Source organism: Ammospiza nelsoni, chromosome 21 (assembly GCF_027579445.1).
Source record: "Ammospiza nelsoni isolate bAmmNel1 chromosome 21, bAmmNel1.pri, whole genome shotgun sequence".
Classification (NCBI taxonomy): Eukaryota; Metazoa; Chordata; class Aves; order Passeriformes; family Passerellidae; genus Ammospiza; species Ammospiza nelsoni.
In genome coordinates, this window is record NC_080653.1 from 6,009,519 (window position 1) to 6,034,080 (window position 24,562).

A 24,562-nucleotide genomic window follows, 5' to 3' on the forward strand; every position below is an offset into this window, starting at 1 on the left:
AGAGAGCTGGGAGAAGGAGAGCTGAGAGAAGGAGAGCTGGGAGAAGGAGAGCTGGGAGAAGAAAAGCTGAGAGAAGGAAAGCAGAAAGGAGGAGAGCTGAGAGAAGGAGAGCTGAGAGAAGAAAAGCTGAGAGAAGAAAAGCTGGGAGAAGGAGAGCTGAGAGAAGGAAAGCTGAGAGAAGGAGAGCTGGGAGAAGGAGAGCAGAGAGAAGGAGAGCTGGGAGAAGGAGAGCCAGGCCCTGAGGGTGCAGGGATCACTCCTGCCCAGCCTCTGCCAGCCCAGCTGCTCCACAGGGCTCTGAGTGGCTGTGGAGCTGTGTGAGGGCCCTGCTCTGGGAGCTGGGTATTTTTAGCTCCAGCTGCACTCACGTCACGGGGCTGGGAGCAGCCAGGCTGAGGCATGAATGGTGTCTCAGCACTCACCACCTGGTGGGTGGGCTCAGGCTGGGCATGAATGACTGAGCCCAGCAGATCCCAGCAGGGAGAACAGCTCACTCCAAGGAGCCAGCAGTGCTCCTGAGCTGTTCCCTGTGCACAAACCCAGCCTCTCCTCAGGTCTGGTGAGGAGCTGCTGGGATCTGCAGAGTTTTGTGCAGCTCTGCCACGAGGGCATTGCAAACCTGCAAAGACACCACAAGCACTGACAGGCCAAACTGAGAGCTTTATTGTGGTTACACATCTCCTGCAGGAGAGCCTTTGGAACAGGAACCAGCCCTTCCTCCACAAGGATCAAGTTCCTAAAGATTTTACATGCAAACTTGCCTTTCTATTTTGGAAGAATGGATAGTCTTTTAAGTCTATTTTCACTGGATTTAAACAATCAAAATTGTGAATCTTGAAAAATTATCACCCTACTGAGGCACGTGGCCTGGCACACACCCTTGCTCTGGTGTAAACTAGAAGATGGGCTCAGCTCCTGCCAGATTTCACCCAGCCTATTCTGCCTCTGCCCTAGTGTCTCACTTGCCATGCTGAGAGAAGCCTGCACCCCTGAGGATGCTGGAATTCCACACTCCATGGGTTTTGGATTTCCCTGATCCTTGTGCAAGCAAGGCTTGGTGCTCTTAGGATGGTCTGACCTAGAGGAGGTTACTGCCTGTAGGAAATCAAGGTGAGCAGGCTGAGTCAGGGCTGCACTGGTAAAAAAAAATAGAAAATATAGAAAAAATACAAGGGGCTCAGGCAAGCACACAAGATTTCACTGGTTTTCCCTCCTGCAAAGCTCTTGGTCTGCCCCTTGCTCAAACCCAGCTGGTCAAGGAGTGGCAAGAGGGAGGAGGTGAGGGCAGCAGAAACAAAAGCCTCAGTGGAAGTGTCTGGGATCTGTTTATGGGGTGAGATTCACTTTCTGCCAAAGAGGCTGGCAGGTCCTGGCAGGTCCTGAGCACCCCAAGGGATGGGCTGTGCTCTGGAGAGGCTCTGCAGCCACGTTCCTGCCTGGGAGAGGCTGCAGATCCCACTGACAGGAACTGCCTGGTGTTCCCTGCTCTCCCTGAGAGCTGGAAATTTGTCCTTCTGAGCATCCCAGGCCTGGCTGAGCAGTCTGGCCCTGAGCTGGCAAACCCTTCTGCAATGGGGAGCATTCTGGCACTCCAAATTTCATAACATCTTCTTCCAGAGGGAGGAGGGGGAGGCCAGGCTGCAGGATTGCCAATCTTCTCAGCCACATCCCCTTCCAGGCAGCACCTCAACACCAAAACGAGCAGCTTCCAGGGCTCTTTATCTCTAATCAGTGCTTCTGATTGGAGATAAAGAGTTCTGGATGCAGCCAGGGCATGGCCAGGGCAGAAGGCAGCAGCAGCTCTGCAGTGCAGGGGGAGAGGCAATGCCAAGCTCAGTGAGGAGCAGAGGGAGGACTGGGGGAGGCACAGAGGTTGTTCTCATTTCAAACCCCACAGTGAAATCAAGTCATAAGGTCCAACAGCTGCTATTTTTCCCCTCCTCTTGCGTGCTCCAGCTTTTGTATTCCAAAATAGTAATAATTATGAGTACAAAGAGACCCATGGTTTCTGTCTGCTATTGAAGCACGAGGGTGTTCATTGTGCAATAGCAGGCATGGGAGAATAAAAAGGTTACAGGGCTGGTAATCAATAGGGACACTTCTTTCATCTGTGAAACAGAGCAGCTTTTGGTAGAATCACTTGGCTCCTGTCCAGAACCTCCAGACCAGGAGCAGAGCTGCTGAGCTGGCCCCATTCCACCCTTTTACACTCCCTTATCCTTCAGCAGTAGTAAGGTCACACGTACAAGATGCTCACAGAGGAAACTCTACAGCCAAACAAACTGAACAGGACCAAACATGATGAAAATGCATCAACATCTCAGCTAACACCAGCACACCCCTCCCACCTGGCCTGTCCTCCTCAAACACCCAACACCCTGCAGTGTCTGTAGGGTTAAATCTTGCATGACAGAAAAGAAGAAAGAAGCTGCCAAAAGGTGAAGTGAGTGGCCCAGGGTGATGCAGCAGGGCTGGAACACTTTGATCACAACTCACAGCAGCAGGACAGGGCTGCTGAACAGCCCCAACACCACATTCAGCTCCATTTAAAGAGCAGCTTTGCAGGGAAGCAAAGTATAAAAGGGAAAACAAGAATACAAGGTCCAGAATGAAAGGAAGAAACAGACTGGTCAAATCAAAGACTTGGGATTTTTAGATGTGCTTTTATGGGGACCCAGCAAAAGTTTTTTGACTGAAACAAGCCCTAGGATGCCAGGCTGTGCTATTCAAAGGTGCAATACTTACATCTTCATCAGCCATCAGCTTATTTTACTAAGGTGATATTAATAAGGTGATTTTTAATGGCAATACATCAAAAGTGCTCTCCAGCATGGCAGAATGAAGCCACTCACCAGCATTCAGGTGACAGTCTTTAATCTGGAACTGAAGCTCATTTTCATTTGGAATATCCTTCCATGTTGCAAGGAAGACCTGGCGCTCTAGAAACAAAAAAATCCCCTCAGCACTGTGGGATCCTCACAGGACCCCAGCATTAATTAACACACCACAGAATATTCCAAAGCAGACACACTAAAGGGCTTTTGGGAACTTTTTGCCCTGCTGGGAACAGATTTATTCCTGGATTTACCTCAGTCTCTTTGTAAAAGCAGCAAAGCTTTGATGGATTTTGGCCTCCCCCAAAAGAGGAACAGTTTTTGCCATATGAGCTGTTTACAAGCCAAGAATATGCAGGATTTGACAAGAAAGAAGGAGATCCACATATTTAGGATTATGTTAGTGAAAGCTGCTTTTCTAGCAACTTCCAGCCAATTCAAACAAAACTTTTATAATAAAGGTGACTAGGAATACAAAAATTCCAGTGAAAATGGTGACTAGGAATACAAATAAAGTGTGCAAAAGCTATTTGTGACAGCTGATTCCTGCATGATTACAGCTGCTTGCAAGGTGACATTTGATGTCATTCCTGAACCCAGTGATGCAGTTTCGGAGGAATAAAGGTGACTAGGAATACAATAAAGGTGACTGGGAATACAAATAAAGGTGACTGGGAATACAAAAATTCCAGTGAAAATGGTACAGGCAAAAATCCTAGTCCTAGACTCATTCAAGTGAATCAAAGCATTAAAAAACCCCAAAACTACAAAAAATCCAACCCGAACAAATTAAAAAAAAAAAAAAAATCAGCTTCAAAGAAAACAGATCCACCTGGCTGAGAGAATGAGAGGAGGGGACTTGGGTTCTGCAGCTGGAGGATAACGGGGACAGGACAATAGGGACAACCAGACCAGACCTGCTGAGATGCAGTGGTTTGAAGGTCAAGGCACAGGTGAAACAGAGCCAGGAGGCACCTGCAGCTCCAGCTGGGCACAGCCTGGCTGCAGGAGGCTCAGCACCCACCCCAAAGCACTCACCCATTTTGCCATCCTCCACGAAAAGCACATTGAGAGGGATGAGGCAGCTGAAGTAAAAGACATCAATGTTGTTTTTCACAGCCACCTGTCACAGAAAAAAACAGGGAGGTTAAAGAGTCTCTCTCAGCTGGAAAAGCAAAGGGATCACACACAGTCTCACCACCCTGGAGTGCTCTCTCTGAGCAGAGGCCAGCTCTGAATGGGATGTACTGAGCTCCTGGGCAGTTTCAGGAAGGACCAGTCCCCTGCTCCATTTTCACTGAAAGCTGCCCAAACTTCTCCTGTGAACCTTTCATTGTGCTGCTTCAGAGCCAGCTCCACTCAGGGGCTCACAGCAGCATCCTGGCTCTTTCCTGCCTCTCCCTCTCCTCATTTCTTTCAGGTACATCCCAACCTTTTGGCTGCACACACCTGCTACCATGTCTGTCACATTGCACATCAGCTTCTTCATCACCCACTCTTGTAATTCCCCAGCTCCAAACCTGTGCAGTATTCTTCATTTTCACCTTCATTTCCTTATTTTTCACTTCCTTGATTACTCCTGTCTCAGTCCAGACACTTTCTAGAAAGCCTCAAATGAGTCCATTGCCTGCATCTTCCTTGCAGCATCTCCCAAGATTCCTGCCTTTCCCTCAGTAAAATCTAAATAGGGAATATGTGCTGGGTATTGATTCCTGGAAGAAGAAAGCCCTGCTAGAGAGCAATCAGGTAAAAAAAACCATCACTTGACAAAAGACTTAATTCTCAGTGTCATTAAACTCCATCAGCCAGGGAGTTTGCCCTTATCTGCTTTGCCTTTATCACACACACTTTGCCATGTTCCCCACTAATCTCTGCTAACAGCCTTCCCAAGGCTGGGACAAGCAGGAGCAAATGGGAGGTCTGAGAGGGGCAGTGTCACAGCACAGCTCAGGAAAAGGCACCTCTGGGCTTTGTTGGGAGGTCTGAGAGGGGCAGTGTCACAGCACAGCTCAGGAAAAGGCTCCTCTGGGCTTTATTTCCATGCCTCTCATGCTCTCCCCACGCCAGCCCACACAGTTGGAGGCTGTCATGGGAGCACAGCTCAGCAGACACCTGCCTTTGCCTTGTAAGAAAGACCCAGAATTGAGGTTTTGTGGGGAATTTCAGGAGCCATTTGAACTCCCACTTTGTTTGAAAACCCCCAGAGAGAGTTCTCCAATTTGTCACCCTGAAACACAAACCAGACCGTGCTAAATGCTGAGCCAAAGGAATAAATTTGCTGCTACAAAGATTTATGGCAAGACAAACTTCATTGACATTAATAATTACATATATTGATGTCCTACTGGGAAAATCTATTGTCCTATAAGGGTAATTTTAGAAGGACACCCAAAAATGTTGGTAAAAACCAGATGTGGATAAGGAAGGGAATAAAGCAGTCAGCTGGTCAGATATGCATGCAAGCCAGAGACAAGTGGAAGGAGATCAAGCTCCCAAACAAACTCTTCTGGCAATTGTGAGGTCCCAGAAGTGCAAAGAACTGCAGAAAGGTAAACGTGACAATCTGTGGTGTTTCTACTTTTCAGCCATCACTAAAGGTAGCAGCTTATGTTTAATTCCCCCAGTGCAAACCAGCTTAAGAAGGGATTAGTCTAAAGCCCACTAAAACCACACAAATGATGGTGCAACTGAGGAAAAACCTGGGATTGGTTCCCTGTAATGGGGACTTGTTCCATGCTCTGATTGCTGGCGTCATGCTCACGAGTTGGAGTGCTCAGTGTTTGAACCAGAGGGGTAAAAGCAGATTGGTGGGTGGACTTCAGTGATTCACCACTGCAAAATATGATGGAACACATTGGGTGAGGAGCCAAAAATGCACTTCAGAGTCTGGGAGGGGAGAGCTGGGGGAGGGACAGCAGTGCAGCCATTCCAGATGCTGTGTTTGGATATAAGTCATGGAGATGAGCCAGGAGAGGGGAAATTTAGGCTAAATGTCTGGGAAAACCAACAGTGAGAATTATTAAGCAGCACTAAATTCCTCTGAGGATAAAAGAAGCTCCAGTGCTTGGACTTACAGTTAAAATCAGCCTTGACAATGCTCTCAATAAGAGGAACTGTAGGAAAACAACAAAGCATAGCAGGGACCACACTGCACGACCCAAGATCTTTTCCAAGTCTGATTTAATGATTAATTGCCTTGCCTTAGAACAACAGAGATTACTTAGCTTTTGTAGCTAATTGTTGTTGCCATACAACAGCAGTTTCTTACAAGAGGGGCTGGGAAGCAGCTCCCTCTCTCCAGTCACGGTTCTGGAGGCACACTCCAAATTAATATGCCAGCCCTGTCCCTGCAGTTATAAGGATGCTATAAAAAGGTATCTGCTGACCTGCTTCTCAACTCTGCAGAAACACACTGAGTAAGCTGCTTTGGCTATCTCTGGAGAGCTACCCAATTAAGATGCTCTGAAGTGCAATTTCTTCCCAGTAAAGAAAAATCAAGCCACATGGAAGCCATCCTCCCAAACTGCATCACTGGGTTCAGGAATGACATCACAGTCACCTTGCATGCAGCTGTAATCATGCAGGAATCAGCTGTCACAAATAACTTTTGCACACAGGGTGGAAAAAGCTCTCCTGAACCTACAGCACTGGGACATGAGTAGGGAGCTCCTCAAAATGAGCTTCTGTTCTTCAGCACCACACACTTCCCCCAAACTGGGCTCCACAAGGTCTGGGCCATCAAAAGTGGTACCAGCTTCCCAAGGTCATGATCCACATCAAGAGCACCCAGTGCCCCCTGACAGGCTACAAAAGCAGATCCACAGCAGCACCTGCAAGAAGCTGAGCAGGTAACAACAGTGACTTTCCAAAAAAATCCAGTGCTCCTCAAGTGGGAACATTGTCCTGAGACAGGCAATGACATCTGATGTGACAGCAGGAGCTGAGAAGCCTCTCCAGGTTTGACATGCCTGTAAAGGAACCTCTGCTTGCATTCAATAAATCCTCCAGTCCAGACTAACTTTGCTCATGGCTCTGCTTTAACCTGCTGACCTGGACATGACCTATTAAATCTCTAGCTAGACCTTTAGCTTCAGACATTTCAGAGTTGAAACAGGAGCATTTTTAATAAAAATGGTTTTCCATTTGTGATCTTTTAGAGAGGGGAAAAAAAAAATATTAGTACCTTGTGAATTAAGTCAAGCAGCCTACAAAGCTCTGAGGGATAGAAGTCAAAAGGTGGCAGATTTTTGTGTGATGCTTGACTGTTGAAAAGGTGTGAGCCCACTAAAAATTGGCTCAGGGTTACAAATCACTGATGTCCTGCTCATGATCTGACTAGAGGAAGCAGCACCTCTAGAAATAAGCCCTGGAATATATTTGCTCACCTTCCAGCATGAACACCCTTCTGAAGAGCTTTCCTGCAGTCCAGCCCTCTGACAGACCAGACATGGTATTTTGGGGAAGAAGCACCTCATAGGAACAATGTCAAGTTATTTTCTTCAGTAGTGTAGGTTTCTGATGCTTTAAATCTCAGACTTGAGCAACAGAACTGACTTTGAAAGTCAAGTCTGAAAGCAACACAGATGCTTTCCATCAGCAGCAAGTACACAACATACCCACTTGGAATCCCATTAGCACCTACACTAAATTAAGGATTGACTTAAGTTGGGTTTTGCTTTAGAGCCTGGTAACAGCCAAACTGTTAAGGCAAGAACAAATCTCCTCTGCAGAGCCTTTTTTTACCTCACCAGGTCATGGCTTGCTCTGTGACAGTCTGCTGCTCTGCCCCCAGGGAAAGCTGAACCCCCACTTCATTTTGTGTGACAGGAAGGGTGTGATGGTGTTCACAGGGGTCTGAGGATGAGGGAGGAGATGAGGATCTGACTCCATGTTTCAGAAGGCTTGATTTATTATTTCATTATATATATTATATTAAAACTATATTAAAAGAATAGAAAAAAGGATTTCATCAGAAAGCTGGCTAAGAATAGAAAAGGAAGAATGATAACAAAAGCTTGTGTCTTGGACAGAGAGTCTAAGCCAGCTGTGATTGGCCATTAATTAGAAACAACCACATGAGACCAATCACAGATGCACCTGTTGCATTCCACAGCAGCAGATAATCAATATTTGCATTTTGTTCCTGAGGCCTCTCAGCTTCTCAGGAGGAAAAATCCTAAGGAAAGGATTTTTCATAAAAGATGTCTGTGACAGGAAGGGCTCTCAGGATCCCAGGGGTGCCTGCAGCCACAGGTTTGTGCTCTGTGCCTCTGTCTGTGCTCTCCCCACAGGGCTGAGCCTGGAGCTGTGCAGGCACAGCAAGGGTTACATCAATGTCAGGGAACACAGAGTTACTGGGAGGGTTGTGCTCTCCCGTGCCTTACTGCACTTCAAGTTCAAAATGTACAATTTATAAATGTGCTGCACCATGTGGCAGACGTGCTCTTAACCTCCAAACCAACAGCTTTCCACAGCTGAGTGAGGAACTGGCCACAGATGCCAAGCTGTGATCCAAGTCCTTAATTCAGAGTGTTCCCAGGAGGGTTCTTTGCTGAAATAAGACTCTCACAAGCAGAGACTGTTGAAGAATAACCCAGGCAACAAACCCAAGCAGCATCTTTCCCATCCAGCTACCCACAGGTGTTGTGTGGTGGCTGGCCAGGGATTCTCACCCACGGGCAGATATTGTGTCATTTATCAAGCAGGCTCTGGAGAGTGAACATCTGCTGGCTGGAATTGCTGCTCACAACGATTCCCACAGAGAGCTGGATGTGTGAAATCTGTCTGCAGGTTCTGAGTGCTGTGTTTGTGACCTGAGCTCCATTAACAGCTCTGATGAATGAGTGCTCCAGCAGTTCTGCACTGCCAGACACGGGAGCGTGGAGGAGCACAGGTGATGAGTTACAGCAGGAAGGACAAGCATCATCCACTGCATCAGCAACACTGATATTTCCTCAGTGAAGCAGCTGCACTGTCACCCTGGTTTTTTAAGATTTTCTAAGCCTTCTGATGCTGAAATTCTTGTAGTGAACTTTCTCACACACATTCTGTAAATAACTCCTTGTTTTGCATTCCTTTATGGAGGAGGAGAAAGTTGATGGAGCGTTGGTCTGTCCAGTGTCATTGGAGAGGTGGCACTGTCACTCTCCAATCCACTGTCACTCTTGGAACACTATAAATGTTGAAGTCAGAAAATAAACTTCCCTTTTTTTCCTTCACCTTAAGAACAGTGGTGTATGTTTGTGTTCTTTCGTGTCCTATAGTGACACTGCACCTTCCTCCTCTGTCTCTATAAAAAGGTTTTGCCAAACTCATTTCAAGCAACAAAAGTATCTTGCACATGACTTCTGTGTTTCCAAGTGCCTCTCCTCGGGGAGAAATGCAGATGGCAGATCTTTCCCTTTCCACACTCAGATCATTTTACTGAATTAAATAAAAAAAAAGCAGTTTGAAACATTCCAGATCATCCACTGCATTAACAACACTGATATTTCCTCAGTGAAGAAGCTGCACCTTCCTCTGTCTCTATAAAAAGGTTTTGCCAAACTCATTTCAAGCAGCAACAGTATCCTGCACATGACTTCTGCGTTTCCAAGTGTCCCTCCTCAGGAGAAATGCAGCTGGCAGACCTTTCCTTTCCACACTCAGATAATTTTACTGAATTAAATAAAAAAAGCAGTTTGAAACATTCCAGCTTTTTTCAGCTGCATGCTCTGTAGCTGCAGCAAGCAGGGCTGACAGCTGCCAGCAGGATGTGACACACTGATGGTGCATTCACCCAGGAGAGTGGCTCCAGCCTCAGGCAGACTTGCTGCTGCTCCAGGAGTGCCTACAGCTCCTTTTCACCTGCATTGTCTCCTGCAAGGGGCTATTATCTCACAGAAGAGACGATCAGATTTGTGCCATGACAGGCCAGGCCTGAGCTCAAATTCTGGCTGCAGGTTGGCTCCACTTCACCCATTTCCAGGATCAGGGGAGCAATTCTTGTGTGCTCCAATGGGTATTCCAATTTCACAGCATTTCCTAGCTGTTAAAAAGCCAATTATTAGGAACAGTGATTCTCTTTAACATAGAAAAGCTTTCAGCCCAGGCATTTTCTAATTCCAAATTTGACTTGAAGAACTATCTGGAAAGACTTAACATTCCCACCAGTGCAAATCCCTGTTTTAGGAGGGAATAGCTAAAGGTCTCACACACGTGGTGCCAAGGAAACCTCACCCAGCTGGCATGGCCCACATGTCACCAGCAGTGTCACCACTGCTTTGGTTGTGAAAAGGCAACACTGAACAACTCCCAGAGGTGTCTCCATGGCCATCAAACACCCAGGAAGGTCAACAGAGCCTCTCACAGACCTTTGGGCAAGGACTTGTTGTTATTTCTTGGTGCCATAAGCACTAGGCAGCCCCAAAAATGCAGACAAGGCACTGCAAAAGTGTCCCCCACCAAAATTAGAAGCAAACAAATATCTAAGTCAGATTTTCTGACTTAGGCACACTCCAAAGGCAGCTTTTTAATCTGACAGAAGTGAAAAAGATGAAGCAGAGAGCAGGGATTGGGGTTTGTTCAGCCCTACAGTGCTGTGTCCAGCCCAGCTTTGCCCTTTGGATAAATCTCTGCTTGACTGGGGGTTAAAGCTGAGCCAACAAGTCATGGAAATGATCAGGATTATTTTGGGATGCAGGGGAGAAGCCTGGCATTCAGTATCACAAGATGCAAGGTGACTAGCAAACACAAGACTCTTCAGCTATATTTTACCTAAGTAAGCCTCTGAAAATATTTCAGCCCTCTTCATCTTCTTGCCAAAATGTCTTTTTTGTTACCTTGTCAAATATTTTAGTTTCTCTCCATGATTACAAATGTCAAGATTAAGTGAGCTGTGTTGGGTGAAAGATTAGAAATGGTAATAAAAATAACCTGAACAAGACATGAATTCATTACTTCTGAAACAGTTGCCTAAGGAATGTACAACTAGTCTTTGAAGTGTATAATTAACATGACAAAAAGTTGAAAGCTATCAGTTTGGTTACTTCAGGACTTATTTTTCTTGTTACTAAAAACAAAAAACTCCCACCAGAATAGGAGATGAACATAAGGTCCTCAGGTTCAAACCAGCCCTACATCTACTTCAATGTTCCCTAGCCGAGGAAAAAAAAAACACATTAAGTAAATTCAACCTGATGAGTGTTTTGGTTCTTCAATGACTACAGGGACATTTGGATTCTCTACTCCTATATTATGCTGTAAATTGTTCCCTAAGTAGGTCACCAAGGCGATTTCTAAACGTTCCAAGACAAATCCTTTCTACATGAACCCACAAAACAAAACCAGAGTCTTGGCTGTCAGGGCATTGATAGATCTCTATCAAGCCCACTGCTGTCAGAAAAGTAAGGGGAGTGCTCTTTTTAACTTGGCATCTGCTATCATGATTCAACTCTTTGCAGAGAAATATACTATTACTCCATATGGCAGCTTCCCCAATTGTGAAAGGGCAGCCAACTTCTATGGCAATGAGAGCCTTAGCAAATTAACAACTGAGTCTGGCACTAATGAATGCTCCACTGTCTCAATAGAAAGTGGCTGGAGGATTCCTCACATGTTTTCTCTGAGCTTTGTTCTAGCAGGAGATGCTACAAGAAACAAACTGTGTTCCAAGCCCTTGAGAGATTTAATAACCCAAATACTTCACTTCCCTCCTGATCAAAGGAAGCAGTGACTTGAGAGTGCCTTGTGGAGAGTCCCCAGTGCTGTGAAGGCTGCCTGGGACTGTCACCTCCCCATTCCCCTCATAGCAGGAGCCACATTTTACCACAGCTGACCCAAATGCCACCTCCTCAGCTTCATGACCTGGTTGCAGAAGGAATCCAGCTCTTCCAGAGGCTGGAAGGGCTCAAGAGGGTGGAAGGCAGGCCACGGAATTCATTCACTGTCTGTGCTCCTCCACTGCATGACTCTGCTTGGAGCCCAAGTGTGGGACTGCTCCTTTGAGTGCCAGAGGAGCTATTTCAAGCTGTTAGCCCCAAGACTCATCAATAAGTCATAAGGCCCAGAATTGAAGTCAAAAAAAGGGGAAAAAACAGTTGCTGAGGCAGAATAAATAGTAACTTCCATTGCATCCTCTTAAACTAAAAAGAGAATGAGCTGCTTCACAATACTCCTCTCTATGGGCTGCTACACTGCAGGAACCCAGCCCAGTTCCACCTCCTGGAGACCTGAGGTGAGAGAGGCAGCTGCAGTGCAAGGTAACTGCATTTTGGGATACTGGGAAAATCATCCTGGAGGACCCAGAGGTTATAAATATAAAAGCATTTAACTCCAGAGCAGAAGCAGGAGTTGCTGACCTCCACTCCACAGCATGGCAGCAGTGGGGAAGAACCTCCTGATGATTTCCAGACCACTGGAGACAGTCTCTGCTCCAAAGCAGAGGGGAACATCTCCCTGGATCTGTCCTGTCTTTATCAGATTGACAGCCCAATGTGATAAAGAGGCTCCCCCAGGGAGTGCTGTCCCTGCTGTGCACCAACACCCTCATTAATGAAACATTAGCTGCTCACATCATTCCTCCTCTGCCTCTCCTGGAACACACACTTTGCCTTGGATGAAGCAGTCTGGGGCAGGGATGTGCCTTTGTGAAACACCCTGGAATTTAAGAGCACTGGAGAAATATTAATCACTCAGCAGTTGCCACTTTCCCTGCAATTCCTTTAATTGCCTCAATTCTTACTGACAGCTCTCTGTCCCTGCTCCACCACAGGCACTTCCTCTGTTCAGACCTGCCCCAGTTCTCATGCCCAGTTTACACAGCAGTGTTACTGCAAAAAAGCCCTTAATCTACACAGATGCAAGCAGTTTTTGAGAAGTCATAAAATCCAACAAGTTTCCATTTCAGTTTTTTCTGGGAGAAGCTTGGAAAAGGAAGAGCACTAAATTGTGGCCCAGATCCATGAGGTCTGACTGTTTATACATGGTATTGTGTGATTAGAGCTCAACCACATTGTTTTGGGCACCTGCTGAGCTCCCCCCTGCCCAGAACGAGACAATCCTTACCTGGAGGTTGTTCAGAGGCTCCATCTTCATGACTGGTCCCAGAGTGTTGAGGGGCAGGGAGACATCAATACTTTGGTTTGGCATCAGAGGTGTGTGAATGGCCAGGGGGGTGCTTGGGATGACTCCAAAGCTGGGCAGGAGAGAAACAGAGGTGATGAGAGCAGCCCTGCATTGTCCAAAATCTCATGTTCATTTTGTCAAGCACCACCTGTCTCATCTTCCCACTATTCCCTGCTGCAGCTCCAGGGAGGTTGGAACAGAGCTCAAATGAGCAAAGTAGGACAAGGCATGGGAAATTCACTCATTTGCTGACAAATTCACCATCCTGCCCCAGGGCCCAGCTCCTGGGAGCTCTCCCATCACCCACAGGGCACTGGTGTGTGTGCTGAGCAAGGAACGACCTGGATTCAGAGGCAGGTGCTATTTCTCTGCTCCTGAGCTCCAGAGCACTGCAGCAGGGTGCATCACACACTGCCTGGCTGCTGCAGTGGCACAGGGACCTGCACAGCCAGCCAAGGAGGGACATGTGCCTTGGAACAGCACAGCACAACAAATGAATCCACACAACACATGCAGCTGCCTGCTCCTGAACGACAGCACCTGGCCCAGCTGCCTGCTTGGAGGCTCCTTCACACTGGGGATGTGTCCCAGCAATGTTTACTTGCCTGTTCAGTCCAAGGAACACTGAATTCCATAGGCAACTCTGCTGAGCATGGAGAAGAGGGAAAACATCCTACACTTAACACAACACTCCTCTACTACAGACCAGCTGCTTTCCAAAAGCAGACGGAAGCCTGGTGTTCTGGTGTCCACTCAGAAATGCATTTCTCTCTAGCAGAATTCACATCAGCTCAGAGGGCTCAGGGGGTTTGCAGGATGGATAGGTGTGTGTTTTTATTTTATCCACTAAAAGCCTGATGCTGTCTCTGCATAGTCAGCCACATTTATCAGGTATGTCATTCTTTCAGAAACCAATAAATGCCCCATTCTTGGTTCTCCTTAGTTTTCAGCTCTAGGAAGCTGAAATAGGAATATTTCTAGCAAGGGCTTAGCCACATCATTTGCCTTCAGCAGCATTTCACTTGGAGGACACAAACCCTCCTGTTTTCCCCAGGACTCAGAGGGGAACCAAACTTGCAGTTGGTTACTAAGGGGCTGTGATATTACAGCACACCAGAGCTTTAGCTTTCTTTTATTTTTTTTTTTAATGCTTTATCCCAAGACTGCAGTGAATACCATTAGCAGCAGCAGGAAAGGAGGGAAAAGCAATAGAAACTTCCCAATCACAAACCTTAATATTTACATTTAAAAAACCAGCCCTCTGCAGCTCTTTCTAATGCAGCAGGCACAGTGGAAAGCATTGACAGGAGAACAACATTTGTAGAAGAGTAAATAAATTGTAGTAGGTTGTATATGGAGCTTGTGCTGCAAGATGAAAAACTGCTGGTTTATTGTACAGTATTTAAACTTTCTGCATTCTCAAAGCAGGTGTGGCTAAAATACAGCTTGATATATGGGGGAAAAAAATAAAAATCACAAAATGCCTTTTGTTCCAGGCTAATTTGCATGAAACATTTGGATATAGCAGCTTAGCAAAACTCTCCAGAAAATATGGCAGTCCAGGGAGAACATTTACTAAGACTTATTTAGCATAATGACTTTTCTAAGTAAATCTTATTCGTCCCAAGAAATCCTGAATTTGCAGCAGTGAGATTAAAGAGATGGTTTCAGTGGATCTTCAGCAGAGAGAAGCCTTTTCCAGTGAAGGGATATTAAAGAATAAATATAGAGAACATGTCAGTCACAAGGTACTCTTTGCAGTTTTGATAAGAAGTATCCTGGTCCTTGCTGAAGATAACACACAGCAAACCACAGGATAAGCTCACTGGAAAGGATATTTGTGGGAAGACACCGTGGCTGTGCTGCCATGTCTTGTCCTTTGGCTGAGATGGGTTTCCAAGAACAATCTGAATTCCATCATCCAAGCTCTGAACTTTCAAGTGGCTGCTGCTTCTGACAGAATTGTTCTGCTGCCTATTAGAGGGGGAACATGTGCCACAGGCTCCCAGCTTGCAGCTCCTTCAGTGACAAGCAGCTTTATTAAAGAGTCCTGTGCTTCCAGACAGTCTGAGGAGCAGCAGAGCAATTAAGTCAGGAGGCAGAGGCATCATGGGTTGATACTTGTGCAGCTCAGATCCTGCCTCTCTGTGCTCTTGCTTTGCCCAGGGCACTTACTGGCTATAAACTCACCAAGCTGCCTAACAACTCATGAGGCTGCTGGAAAACTCCACTGAGGTGAAATGGGGCAGATGCTGTTTCAGAGCTGGGAGAAGGATGGCACTGTCTGCTGCCTGTTTCTGTAGGGGCCTGAATATATGTATTAGGTATGGAATCCCCCGGACAGCCGAGAGCTGTGGCAGCCTGAGAGCTGGGACAGATATGGATATTGTAACTGTGTAATGGAGAAATTGTTAAAAGGGGGGAAATGTAGGGGCCTGAATATATGTATTAGGTATGGAATCCCCCGGACAGCCGAGAGCTGTGGCAGCCTGGGAGCTGGGACAGATATGGATATTGTAACTGTGTAATTGAGAAATTGTTAAAAGAAAAGGGGGGAAATGTAGGGGCCTGAATATATGTATTAGGTATGGAATCCCCCGGACAGCCGAGAGCTGTGGCAGCCTGGGAGCTGGGACAGATATGGATATTGTAACTGTGTAATGGAGAAATTGTTAAAAGAAAAGGGGGGAAATGTAGGGGCCTGAATATATGTATTAGGTATGGAATCCCCCGGACAGCCGAGAGCTGTGGCAGCCTGAGAGCTGGGACAGATATGGATATTGTAACTGTGTAATGGAAAAATTGTTAAAAGAAAAGGGGGGAAATGTAGGGGCCTGAATATATGTATTGTTATAAAGGAGTCCTTGTGAATATATATATGTAGTGAGAGTCCTATGTATTAGATAGGTGGGTCCTGTTGCTCTGGATGAGCTACAGCTGTGGGATCCTTGGTTGGGTAGCAGCTGTAGCTCATGAAGGGCTCTGGGATAAAAGGGGGTTGGGTCGAGAGCCCAGAAGGAGCCCCTATGGAAGCCATGAGGAACTGTGCTGCAGAGAGGAGCTGCATAATAGGACCAGCAAGAAGGTATGGACTTTAAGATGGGACTCCAGAAATATGAAATACAATAAGATAATAACAACATGTTTCCTCTCAGATTCATCAGTCTGTGTTTTCAGCCCTTTCACACGACTTTGGTGTGATGGAGAGGTCAGGCTGTATCATCCAAGCTATTTCCATGACTGCATTATACACCAAAGCACAAGCCCTCCTTAAATTTAGCAATGGAGGCACAAACTCCTTTCCCAGGAGGATTCAATCTGTTGACCACAGAGCATTGCTAATTATTTCTTACCTGTTCTTATTGAACTGAATGGCAAAGTCAGTCATGTGCTGCAAAGCCTTATTGGTAAAGTTCATCTCCATGTAGATGTGTCCCTGCCTGTGGCTGAATGTGCCTGAGATCTCCAATCCTTTGGCTTTCACTGCAGGCAGCCAAACCTTGAACACAAGAGATGTCATTCAGCATGAGCAGCTTGGCCTGAAGATAACAAACAAGCAGAGTTTTCCAACAGAGCTCAGAAATCCACCTGGATTGGCACACTGAGCCCACAGAGGCTAAAGAAAAACTGCAGGGAAGATGGGACATGGGTGTTGAAAGGATGGAGCTCAGCACTGAGGAATAAACTTCCTGCTCCTAATCCATGTTTGTTCACAGCACCCATGGGAGAAATCAAATTACAACAGCATTGGTGTGCACAAGAGCAGGGACAGCTTGTGTCCATCAGTGCGCTGCTGGACTTCTCTGAGGGCTGCTTGGGTACCAAACTAAAGTTTGAACCAAATAAAATCAGGGCTGATGCTATTATCTGTTGGGTTCTGGATTCCCAAATCACCTCTGTGGGAAAAACCCAGACTCAGATCTGGGTGGTGCAAAAAGAGCCAGTACTTAGCTCAAAACGACTGTAAAAAAATTGTAATTTACTGTATAAAAATTACTGTAAAAATTATATTTTACCATATTAAAAATTATATCTTTTTTAATATAAGGTGCAATAATTGCAAGGACCAAAAACTTTGAGTACTGTCTGCATTACTTTGAGATCCTCGATGTCAGAGGATGGTTTAAAATTATCCACCCATGGGGTGCTAATTGAGTGTTAATTTTTGTTTATTCCCTTTCAGGAGCCTGAGCTCCCTGTGGCTGCTCCAGTTTGTAGAACCATGTTCTGTGTCTGTGTCTCATGATCCCTCCCAACTCCATGCTTCAGCCAAAGCCTCTGTGATCTCTGTCACTGACAGAACATTTCTCTGCATTCCACTGCAGCACCATCATCCCAACCACATGATTTTATCTCCACTGTCACGTTGGATTCCTCCAAATAAACAAACAAACCTGCTGGGAAAGTTGTTGCAAATTCTGTCTTGCCCTCAGTTTTCTAGGGAAGTTTGTTAAGAAGCAGGTCTGCAGGAAAGCTGCTCTGACACAGCTGAAAGTCTGGGATTTATCTAAGCCATTCTTCAGAGAAATGCTGTCACAGGTAAAATGAGGGAACTAAAATGCCAGGAAGTCTGTAACTAAAAATTAACATTAACATGTGGTTACTCTACTTGGGAGAAGCCCAGACCACCCCTAATGGGACTGAGTTAAGTTTCAGCACCAGAAACTCACAATAAATGGGCCAAGTGAGCAATGTCACATTTGTAGCTCAAGGAGAGGCAGGAAACTGGGGATGGTTGTTTTTCCTTACGTACAGACTTGGGAGCCACATATCCTCCAGGAGCCATCCCCATGCCAGATGAGAGCTCAAAGAGGTCGTTGAGGCCACTGACCACTGCTGGGGTGGGAGAAGGGGCAAAGGTGGCTGGCACAGAGGAGGGAATGTAGGTCTGGCCCACCTGGAGGAGTCAAAAAGAACAGGCACTCATTAACATCACGTGTTAGCGCTGCTTATTAAATAAACCATGAACTCGGGCAATATCCTAAATATTTTAAAGCCATTTGCAGCTTCCCCACTGATTTATCAATAGAGCTAAATTATGCATTTGAATTCCAAAGCTCTTGGCAGCTAATCCCTACACTCGGCTGTCACCTCAACCAAGCTTCCACATCATTTTTTATAGCTCCAGTTATCTATTCCCACTGTAGAGGAATCTTTCTTCTCCATATCTCCTCATAACACAACATGCTTTGTGGATCTACCCTACATAAACCCAGGGAGAGGAGCAAATTGCTTCAAACCTTCCCCCAGCTACGTCAGTCTTCAGGAATCTGCAAGATTTTGCATATCCAGAGATAGCAGGGGAGTCATGACCGTGTTGTGTACTCCCACCCAAAGCCAGAGCTCTGCATGCTCAGCACTCAGGCCCTAAAGGTTCATTACATGAAGCAGAGTCTGCCACAGGACAACCTAGCTGCAAGAAGGGCAATCATTCCCTCCCAGGACCTAAATGAGGGCATCAAAGCTGGAATATTAACCTTTAGGTGCCCAGCTTCAGATGGGACAGTCACACTCAAGTTACACTCCCAAATTCTCTTCCTGTGCTTGAGATCAGGATTTCCCAGGCAGCAGCCCAGAAACAGGCAGAGGGACCAGGACAGAAATTCCTGCTGGGTTTTTGCTGGCCCAGGAGGGCAGAGACCTGGCTGTGTGGGTATGATCACCATGGGGAAGCACCTCCCATGTCCTGCTGTGGGCTGCCTGGCTGTCCAGGAGTTCTGTGCCACCAGCTCTCCTCTGCCCTCGTGCTGAAGGAAGGAAGGAATGCCAGATTGGCAGGGAAAGGAGGAGAGAGAACGACTGCAGCCATAACGAGGGTCTCTGCAAAGCCCTCCCTCCAGAGCTGAGTTTGCTTTCCTCACTGAATTACTGGATCCAGAGTCCTGGGAAGAGGTACTGGAGCTTTCTAGGGGACACCACTTCTGGCTGTGGGTTGGAAGCACGCTCCCTCCTGCCCACTGCATCTCCAAGCCACATCTCATTCCCTTTCCACGCTCTTCTGGAAGAAGCTGCCATGAGCTTGAAGCCAAGGCTGCTTTAAGAGCAGGCTGAAACTGTCCCATGTCCTGGCAAGAGCTGTAGGCAGGAGGACACCCCCAAAGCACAGGCACAGAGGAGATGGCAGCACTGACCACACAGAGTAGGAAAACTCAGAGCACCTGACCCTGATGTCCAAAAATCCTACATGGAGTTTGGGAGGAGAAAGCACTGAGGTCAGGCAAGTCTGTGGTGACACTGGGTTAGGGTTACAGATCTTTGTGAGTAGGGATAAGCATCCTTGGCCTTTCAGCTGCTAAAGCAGTTGCACAAGGATGAGGGTTAATGCTGCTGCTCCACCTAAAAGCTCTGAGGAAGAAGAGCTAAGCAGAGAGAGTGAACAGCTCTGGCCCTGGCTGCTCTCAGGAAAGCCCAGCTGGACTCAAATCAGCATAGGTGGGGACTTGTGTGTTTCAGCTGCATTTCTCCATTTTCAAACATCTTCAGGGCTTTAAAAAGCACCTTCCAGTACGCAATGGGTGAGCTTACACTGAAAAACCCCTGAGCTTTGAGCAGCTTTGGAAATTGGGGAAAAAAATGGAATGGCACTTACTGCCGGGCTTCCTCCAATGCCCCCGCCAAGGTCACTGCCAAGCTGAAAGAGAGAAGGAGAGAGAGGAGAGGGAGAGGAGATCATTTCAGCCAAGTGTCAGACAGCCAGCACAGATCACTCCTGCACAGGACAGATGGAAATGCACTGCTGGGAAAGCACAGGGAACAGAGGGGCTGCTTGCTGCTGTGGGAGCAGAGTTACCTAGAGAATGCTGCTATGTGAGCAGAGTTACCTGCATTTGCAGAAGTTACTTCAGACTTACTCCAGCCCTGGGCTCTTCAGCAAAGCCTGGAGTCTGGCAAGGGGCTCCCAGCTGCCTGCTCTGCTTGCTGAAAGGGTTTGGTTTGAGGACAACTACCCCATGCCTTCACTGTGGTTAATAAGAATTAAATCCATCCCTTCCTGAGCCTGTTGTCTGCACCAAAACCTCCCTTCTCCACATTTCATGCCTTGGTGCTCTCCCCTCCAGCAGGACCCAAGCAGCTCCACAAAACCCAGTGGGGTAACTGTGAAATGGCATAAAAATAAAACTGACAGGAAGGCTCACTTCCTGAAAGCTTTGGTTTTCTAGGGAACAGCCAGGAGCCACAGGCAAACACAATGCACCTTGGCTGTGTTCCTCAGACAGCAGCTCCTTTCAGCAATGAGGAAGAAAGAGAATGGGATCTGTGCTGCCTCTGACAACAGCTCAGAGAGGGGGGCTTTGAAGATGCTCCCCTCCCTCAGACAGGGAATAAACAGCTTCATCATCTACACTAGAGATCTCACAGTGCACCAGGCTATCTCAGTTCCAATTTCTGCCAAGCTGCACAGTCACATCTGAAGTGACCCAAACAGCTCTCCAGAAACACTAAATCCTCTCTGGGGCTCTTCTGCAGCCCACCTAGAAGCTCTCCCCTCACAAGTTCCCTTTACAAAACACCCAGACCACATTTCCAATGACAAAGTCCATTTTTTAAACCTCCACATCACTCTGCATGCTCAGGAGAATTCAGAGATCAGGACAGGATCCAAGCCTTGGCTACAAACGCTGCTTGCAAGTACAACATCACCCCTGTGAACATTTAAAATGCACTTAACAGATAACCAGGAGGAAACAAGCACAGATCTGCAGAGGTTAATTCACTGCAGAGACATCTGCAGCTTATCTGTGTCCCAGGCTTTGCTTCTGAAGACCAGGGTAAGTTTTTTTTTGCCTAGAACAGGGTTTTTTGGGGTCACATTCAGACAAGGAACAGGACCTGACATCCACAGGGGATGATGCAGGGGGGAGGTAAGAGCCAGCCCCATTAGGAAAAGGCTGGGCTCTGGCAGACCAGAACATCAGAGATGGTTTCACTCTTCCATTTGATTAGGGTTTGGGGAGTTAGTTTGGAGTTAGTTTGCTTTTAAAAAAGCATGTGACAATCTGGGTCAAGGAAGGCTCTGGATATGTTGCTCAAGTAAGTGCTGGTGTGTCAGAATATTGAACAAATGCACCATATAGCTGAAGCAAAAGCTCCCAAGATTGCCTATGCTTAGAGCCAAAAAGGCTCTGACCTTTTTCCCTCTGCACAAAAAACTTGGAAATTAACTTTGCTCAGATCCCCTCCAGCCTGTTCCCTGAGAGATCTCACAGCAAATGTGTTTTATGCTGGTCAAGAGACACCATAAAGCTTCACACCTCTCTCCATCAGAGCACAGATAAAAAGGATAAATTGCCCTGAGAAGAGCAGCAAAGGTGTAAGACAGTGACTTACCAGAAGATAACTAGCCTCCATAAAACCTGTAAAATGTGACAAATCCCTGTGCTTCCCTGGATCTCTCTCCTATTCCCAGGCACCTCTCCCTCCCCTGGCCCTCACAGGAGCAACATTAACCACTCCAAGTGGGTGTTAGGAAAGAACAAATCACACGCAATTTGCTTTTTGTTAAGAGGCCTTAAGAGCTTTTTTCCCGTGTGGGACTCAGTTTATCCCTACTTGAGGCCATGGTAGAAGCTGAGAGATTCCTCATCTTTTTCAACAGCCACCTCTCCACACAGCAGCCCAGGCTCTGGCTGTCCAGTTTTGCTTAGCTGACTTAAGAAATAACAGATAAAAGTGAGTGATTCCAAAATCAAAAGAAGGCTCAGTCAGAGACCAAAGGAAGCCAGCCAGAGGATGCAAATCCAATTAATATTGAGCTTATAAAATAAGGCTTATTACACTGCCAAGTCTCCCCCAGTGAAACAGCCTGACAGAGCAGAGTTTTGTTCTATTGACTGCTCTCTAATCCAAGCCATGGTTTAGATTAATATATCACATCATTTACATCTTGTTACTGGCTCACTGAGGAGTAATAAATGCAACTATTACACCTCATCCCTATTCATAGTCTTGCATGCAGATGAACTTCAAGCTTTACATTGACAGGCAGCAAAGTCTGGGGGAAAAGAAAGAATCCAGTTCATTGCCAGGTATTATTGTATGCACACAGGATTTCTGCTTCTGTTGTCTGCAGCAGCAGAAAGGCTGGTTTATCAAGCAGCAAGCATTTTACAAAGGGTATTATGGAAATGACTGAATAATTCTGCATAATTAAGCCAGATGTTAACCATTCTAGCATTTCCTACTACACTCATCAGAAGGAGCTGCAGGGTAGGAACCCAACCTCGAAGCAGCTCCTACACTGATGTTGGCTGCAAGGGACAGGGAATGATATATTGGGGTTCCTTCAACTATCCACAAGTCTTCCATTTTCCCTAAATGTCAGGCCTTGGGGGGGAAAGTAGAATGTGGATTTATTGCTTTAGTTAAGATTCCAGTTCTAATAAAAAGGAGAGAAAAACCCTGGCTCAGAGAATTTACCAGGAGCCTCTGTCTGTTTTCAGACTGGACCCAACATCTCTTTTCCAAGGCAGGAAGCTCTGGGCTGCTGCAGCCCCTCCTTAGTGGCTGGAGGGCTCTGCAGAGCACAGCCTGAGCCTCTCCTGGCTCCTGAGCTCGGGCCCAAGCACTGCAGATGTGCTCCAGAGCTGCAGAAACAGAGCCAAGGAGATGCAGCTCCTCCAGCTCCCTACAGGCAGAGCTGGCTCTGCCCTGACTGAAGAGAGAAGTGACAGCATTTCTACTGCACCAGAAGTTACAGGGGGGAAGTTAATAAAGAACAGATCAATTCCACATCAGATCTGGGCTGCACTTCCCATTGCAGCAGCACAAAGTCTCTTTTTCTCTGTTTTTCTTGCCTGTCACCCTCTCATGGCACCGATGTTTTCCCCATTCAGGAACTGCAGGTCTGGTTTTTCTCCTGTGGGATGCCCAAATCATAACTTTATTCCAAAGTCAGAGTGATGGAAGAGACTGTAACAGTGGTGTGTGTGTGTGAGTAAGAGGGAAGGAGGAAGACAGAGGGAACAGGAACCAATTACCCACAGAGTGTCCTCTCCCATCTGGAGTGACAGGCAGAGTGCAGAAGGAAAGAAACAGAGATTAGTCAGGCATGAAGTGCTGCTGAAGCAATTCCCCAGGACTGGCAGCTCTGGTTAACCATTTCCATGTGTCTCATGGGCAGACAGACAGGAGGACAGCCTGGATCTGCCTTACAGGAGTCAGGAACAGCCCCACAGAGGAGAGGACCATGTTAACACAGCTGCCAGCCCCACTTACTGTGAAGGTGGGTGGACAAGGGCTGGCTCTTGATGGTCCAAGGGAGCTCATGGCACTGCAAACCCCTGATTCTGATCCCAAATTGGCAGCTTGGAGAGCACAAAGCCTCTGCTTCAGGATGAAGAGCTGCCAGCTTCAGGAGATGAGCAGAGGATGGACAGGGAGTCTCAGCCCCCTGAGGCATGAAAGTTCTTCAAAGAGGAATTCTCTTTATTCCCTCCAAACCTATCCTGCCATAACAGCACCCAAGCAGCCACATGGGTTGAAAGAAGAGGCTGTACCAATAAAAGCAGTGCCAGCACCTTTTCCCAAACTGCATCAGCACCTTCCCTTTGCACAGGTTGGCTCGGCCGGTGCTGCAGCTGCTCTGCAGTTGGAGGCTCTGCCCTGCAATCCCAGCCCTGTGGAAGCAGTTATGCTGACTTATGAAGTGTAGCAGTGCTGGAGTTTCTGCATTAGGAGGGTTTATTTGCATCTTAAGAGCAGCTTGTAATGAAGTGACTCTGCTGAAGTGTTCATGTGATCCTGAGGGGCCACAATCACTTTCTGCAAAATGACGTGAGGCTTTTGGAGCACCAAAAAATAACAGGGAGGGTGGAGCCAGGCACAAAAGCTTCAACAACCACTGCTCAGCAACTGCCTTGATTTGTGCCCACAGCATCATCAGGGCTTCCAGGGCAGCTGTGCATTTTCTGGACCACAATTCATGGCTTAACAGGGGACAATTGCCTTCTAGCTGCCTCACACCACAAGGCAGGAGTCAAGCAGCAGCTCGAGGAGCTGCCTGCACTCAGTAAGAGAGCAGCAAGGAACACAAAGCATTTATCTAACAGGAATGGGGTGAGATGCTGAGATCAAGGCTGTTGGCAACCCCTTGGGGCAGGCTAACCCTGTGAGAGAGCCCTGAGCTGCAGACAGACCATGCCTGGGCTGCAGGGATCTCACTGCAGACACACTGTGGCTCACACAGAGGCAGTTCAGTGCCTTGTCTGCTGCTGGTTTGTGTCTGTTGGCACACCAAGGCAGGATGGCAGAGCTCTCCAAACCAGGGACAGCTGTGTCAAAGCTGCTGGAGGACAGGTCACACTGCCAATACCACGGTCACCAGCTCCACTGCACTTGCTGCTAATGCTTTGTCCTGCTGAGAGATTTCCATCAGCAACCAAAACTGAATCCTATCCATTTTCATTCTCCAAAGTGTAAAAAACAAGCTGCTCACAAAGCTCTAGCAGTCTTATGACTGCTACAACAGCTTTGAATCAGATATGAATGAGTGGCCCACCAAAATAGCTCCTTTTCCACACCAGCCCTGCCCCAGCAATGGATTTGTGTCCTTGTGTCAGAAATCTTAGCAGATTCCTTTATAGCTGATCAAACCTGCACAGCCCAGATGAAAGGAGTCACTCAGC

General features: G+C 47.0%; 2 protein-coding genes across 5 annotated transcripts in view; one reads left to right on the top strand and one right to left on the bottom strand.

Moving 5' to 3' along the window:
- Window positions 1–24,562, top strand: part of TAF15 (TATA-box binding protein associated factor 15) — a 504,826-nt gene that overhangs the window by 77,677 nt on the left and 402,587 nt on the right. The gene's annotated exons all lie outside the window — the stretch shown is intronic.
- Window positions 1–24,562, bottom strand: part of AP2B1 (adaptor related protein complex 2 subunit beta 1) — an 80,516-nt gene that overhangs the window by 8,112 nt on the left and 47,842 nt on the right. For 3 of the 4 annotated variants that reach the window (XM_059486877.1, XM_059486879.1, XM_059486878.1), the window contains exons 15-20: window positions 19,528–19,569; window positions 17,692–17,835; window positions 16,292–16,437; window positions 12,879–13,008; window positions 3,873–3,957; window positions 2,853–2,939 (exon numbers count right to left, since the gene is read on the bottom strand). In XM_059486877.1, coding sequence (XP_059342860.1) covers window positions 2,853–2,939; window positions 3,873–3,957; window positions 12,879–13,008; window positions 16,292–16,437; window positions 17,692–17,835; window positions 19,528–19,569 — 634 coding nt within the window. The remainder of the gene's footprint in view (window positions 1–2,852; window positions 2,940–3,872; window positions 3,958–12,878; window positions 13,009–16,291; window positions 16,438–17,691; window positions 17,836–19,527; window positions 19,570–24,562) is intronic. The other variant, XM_059486880.1, reaches the window with a different exon arrangement.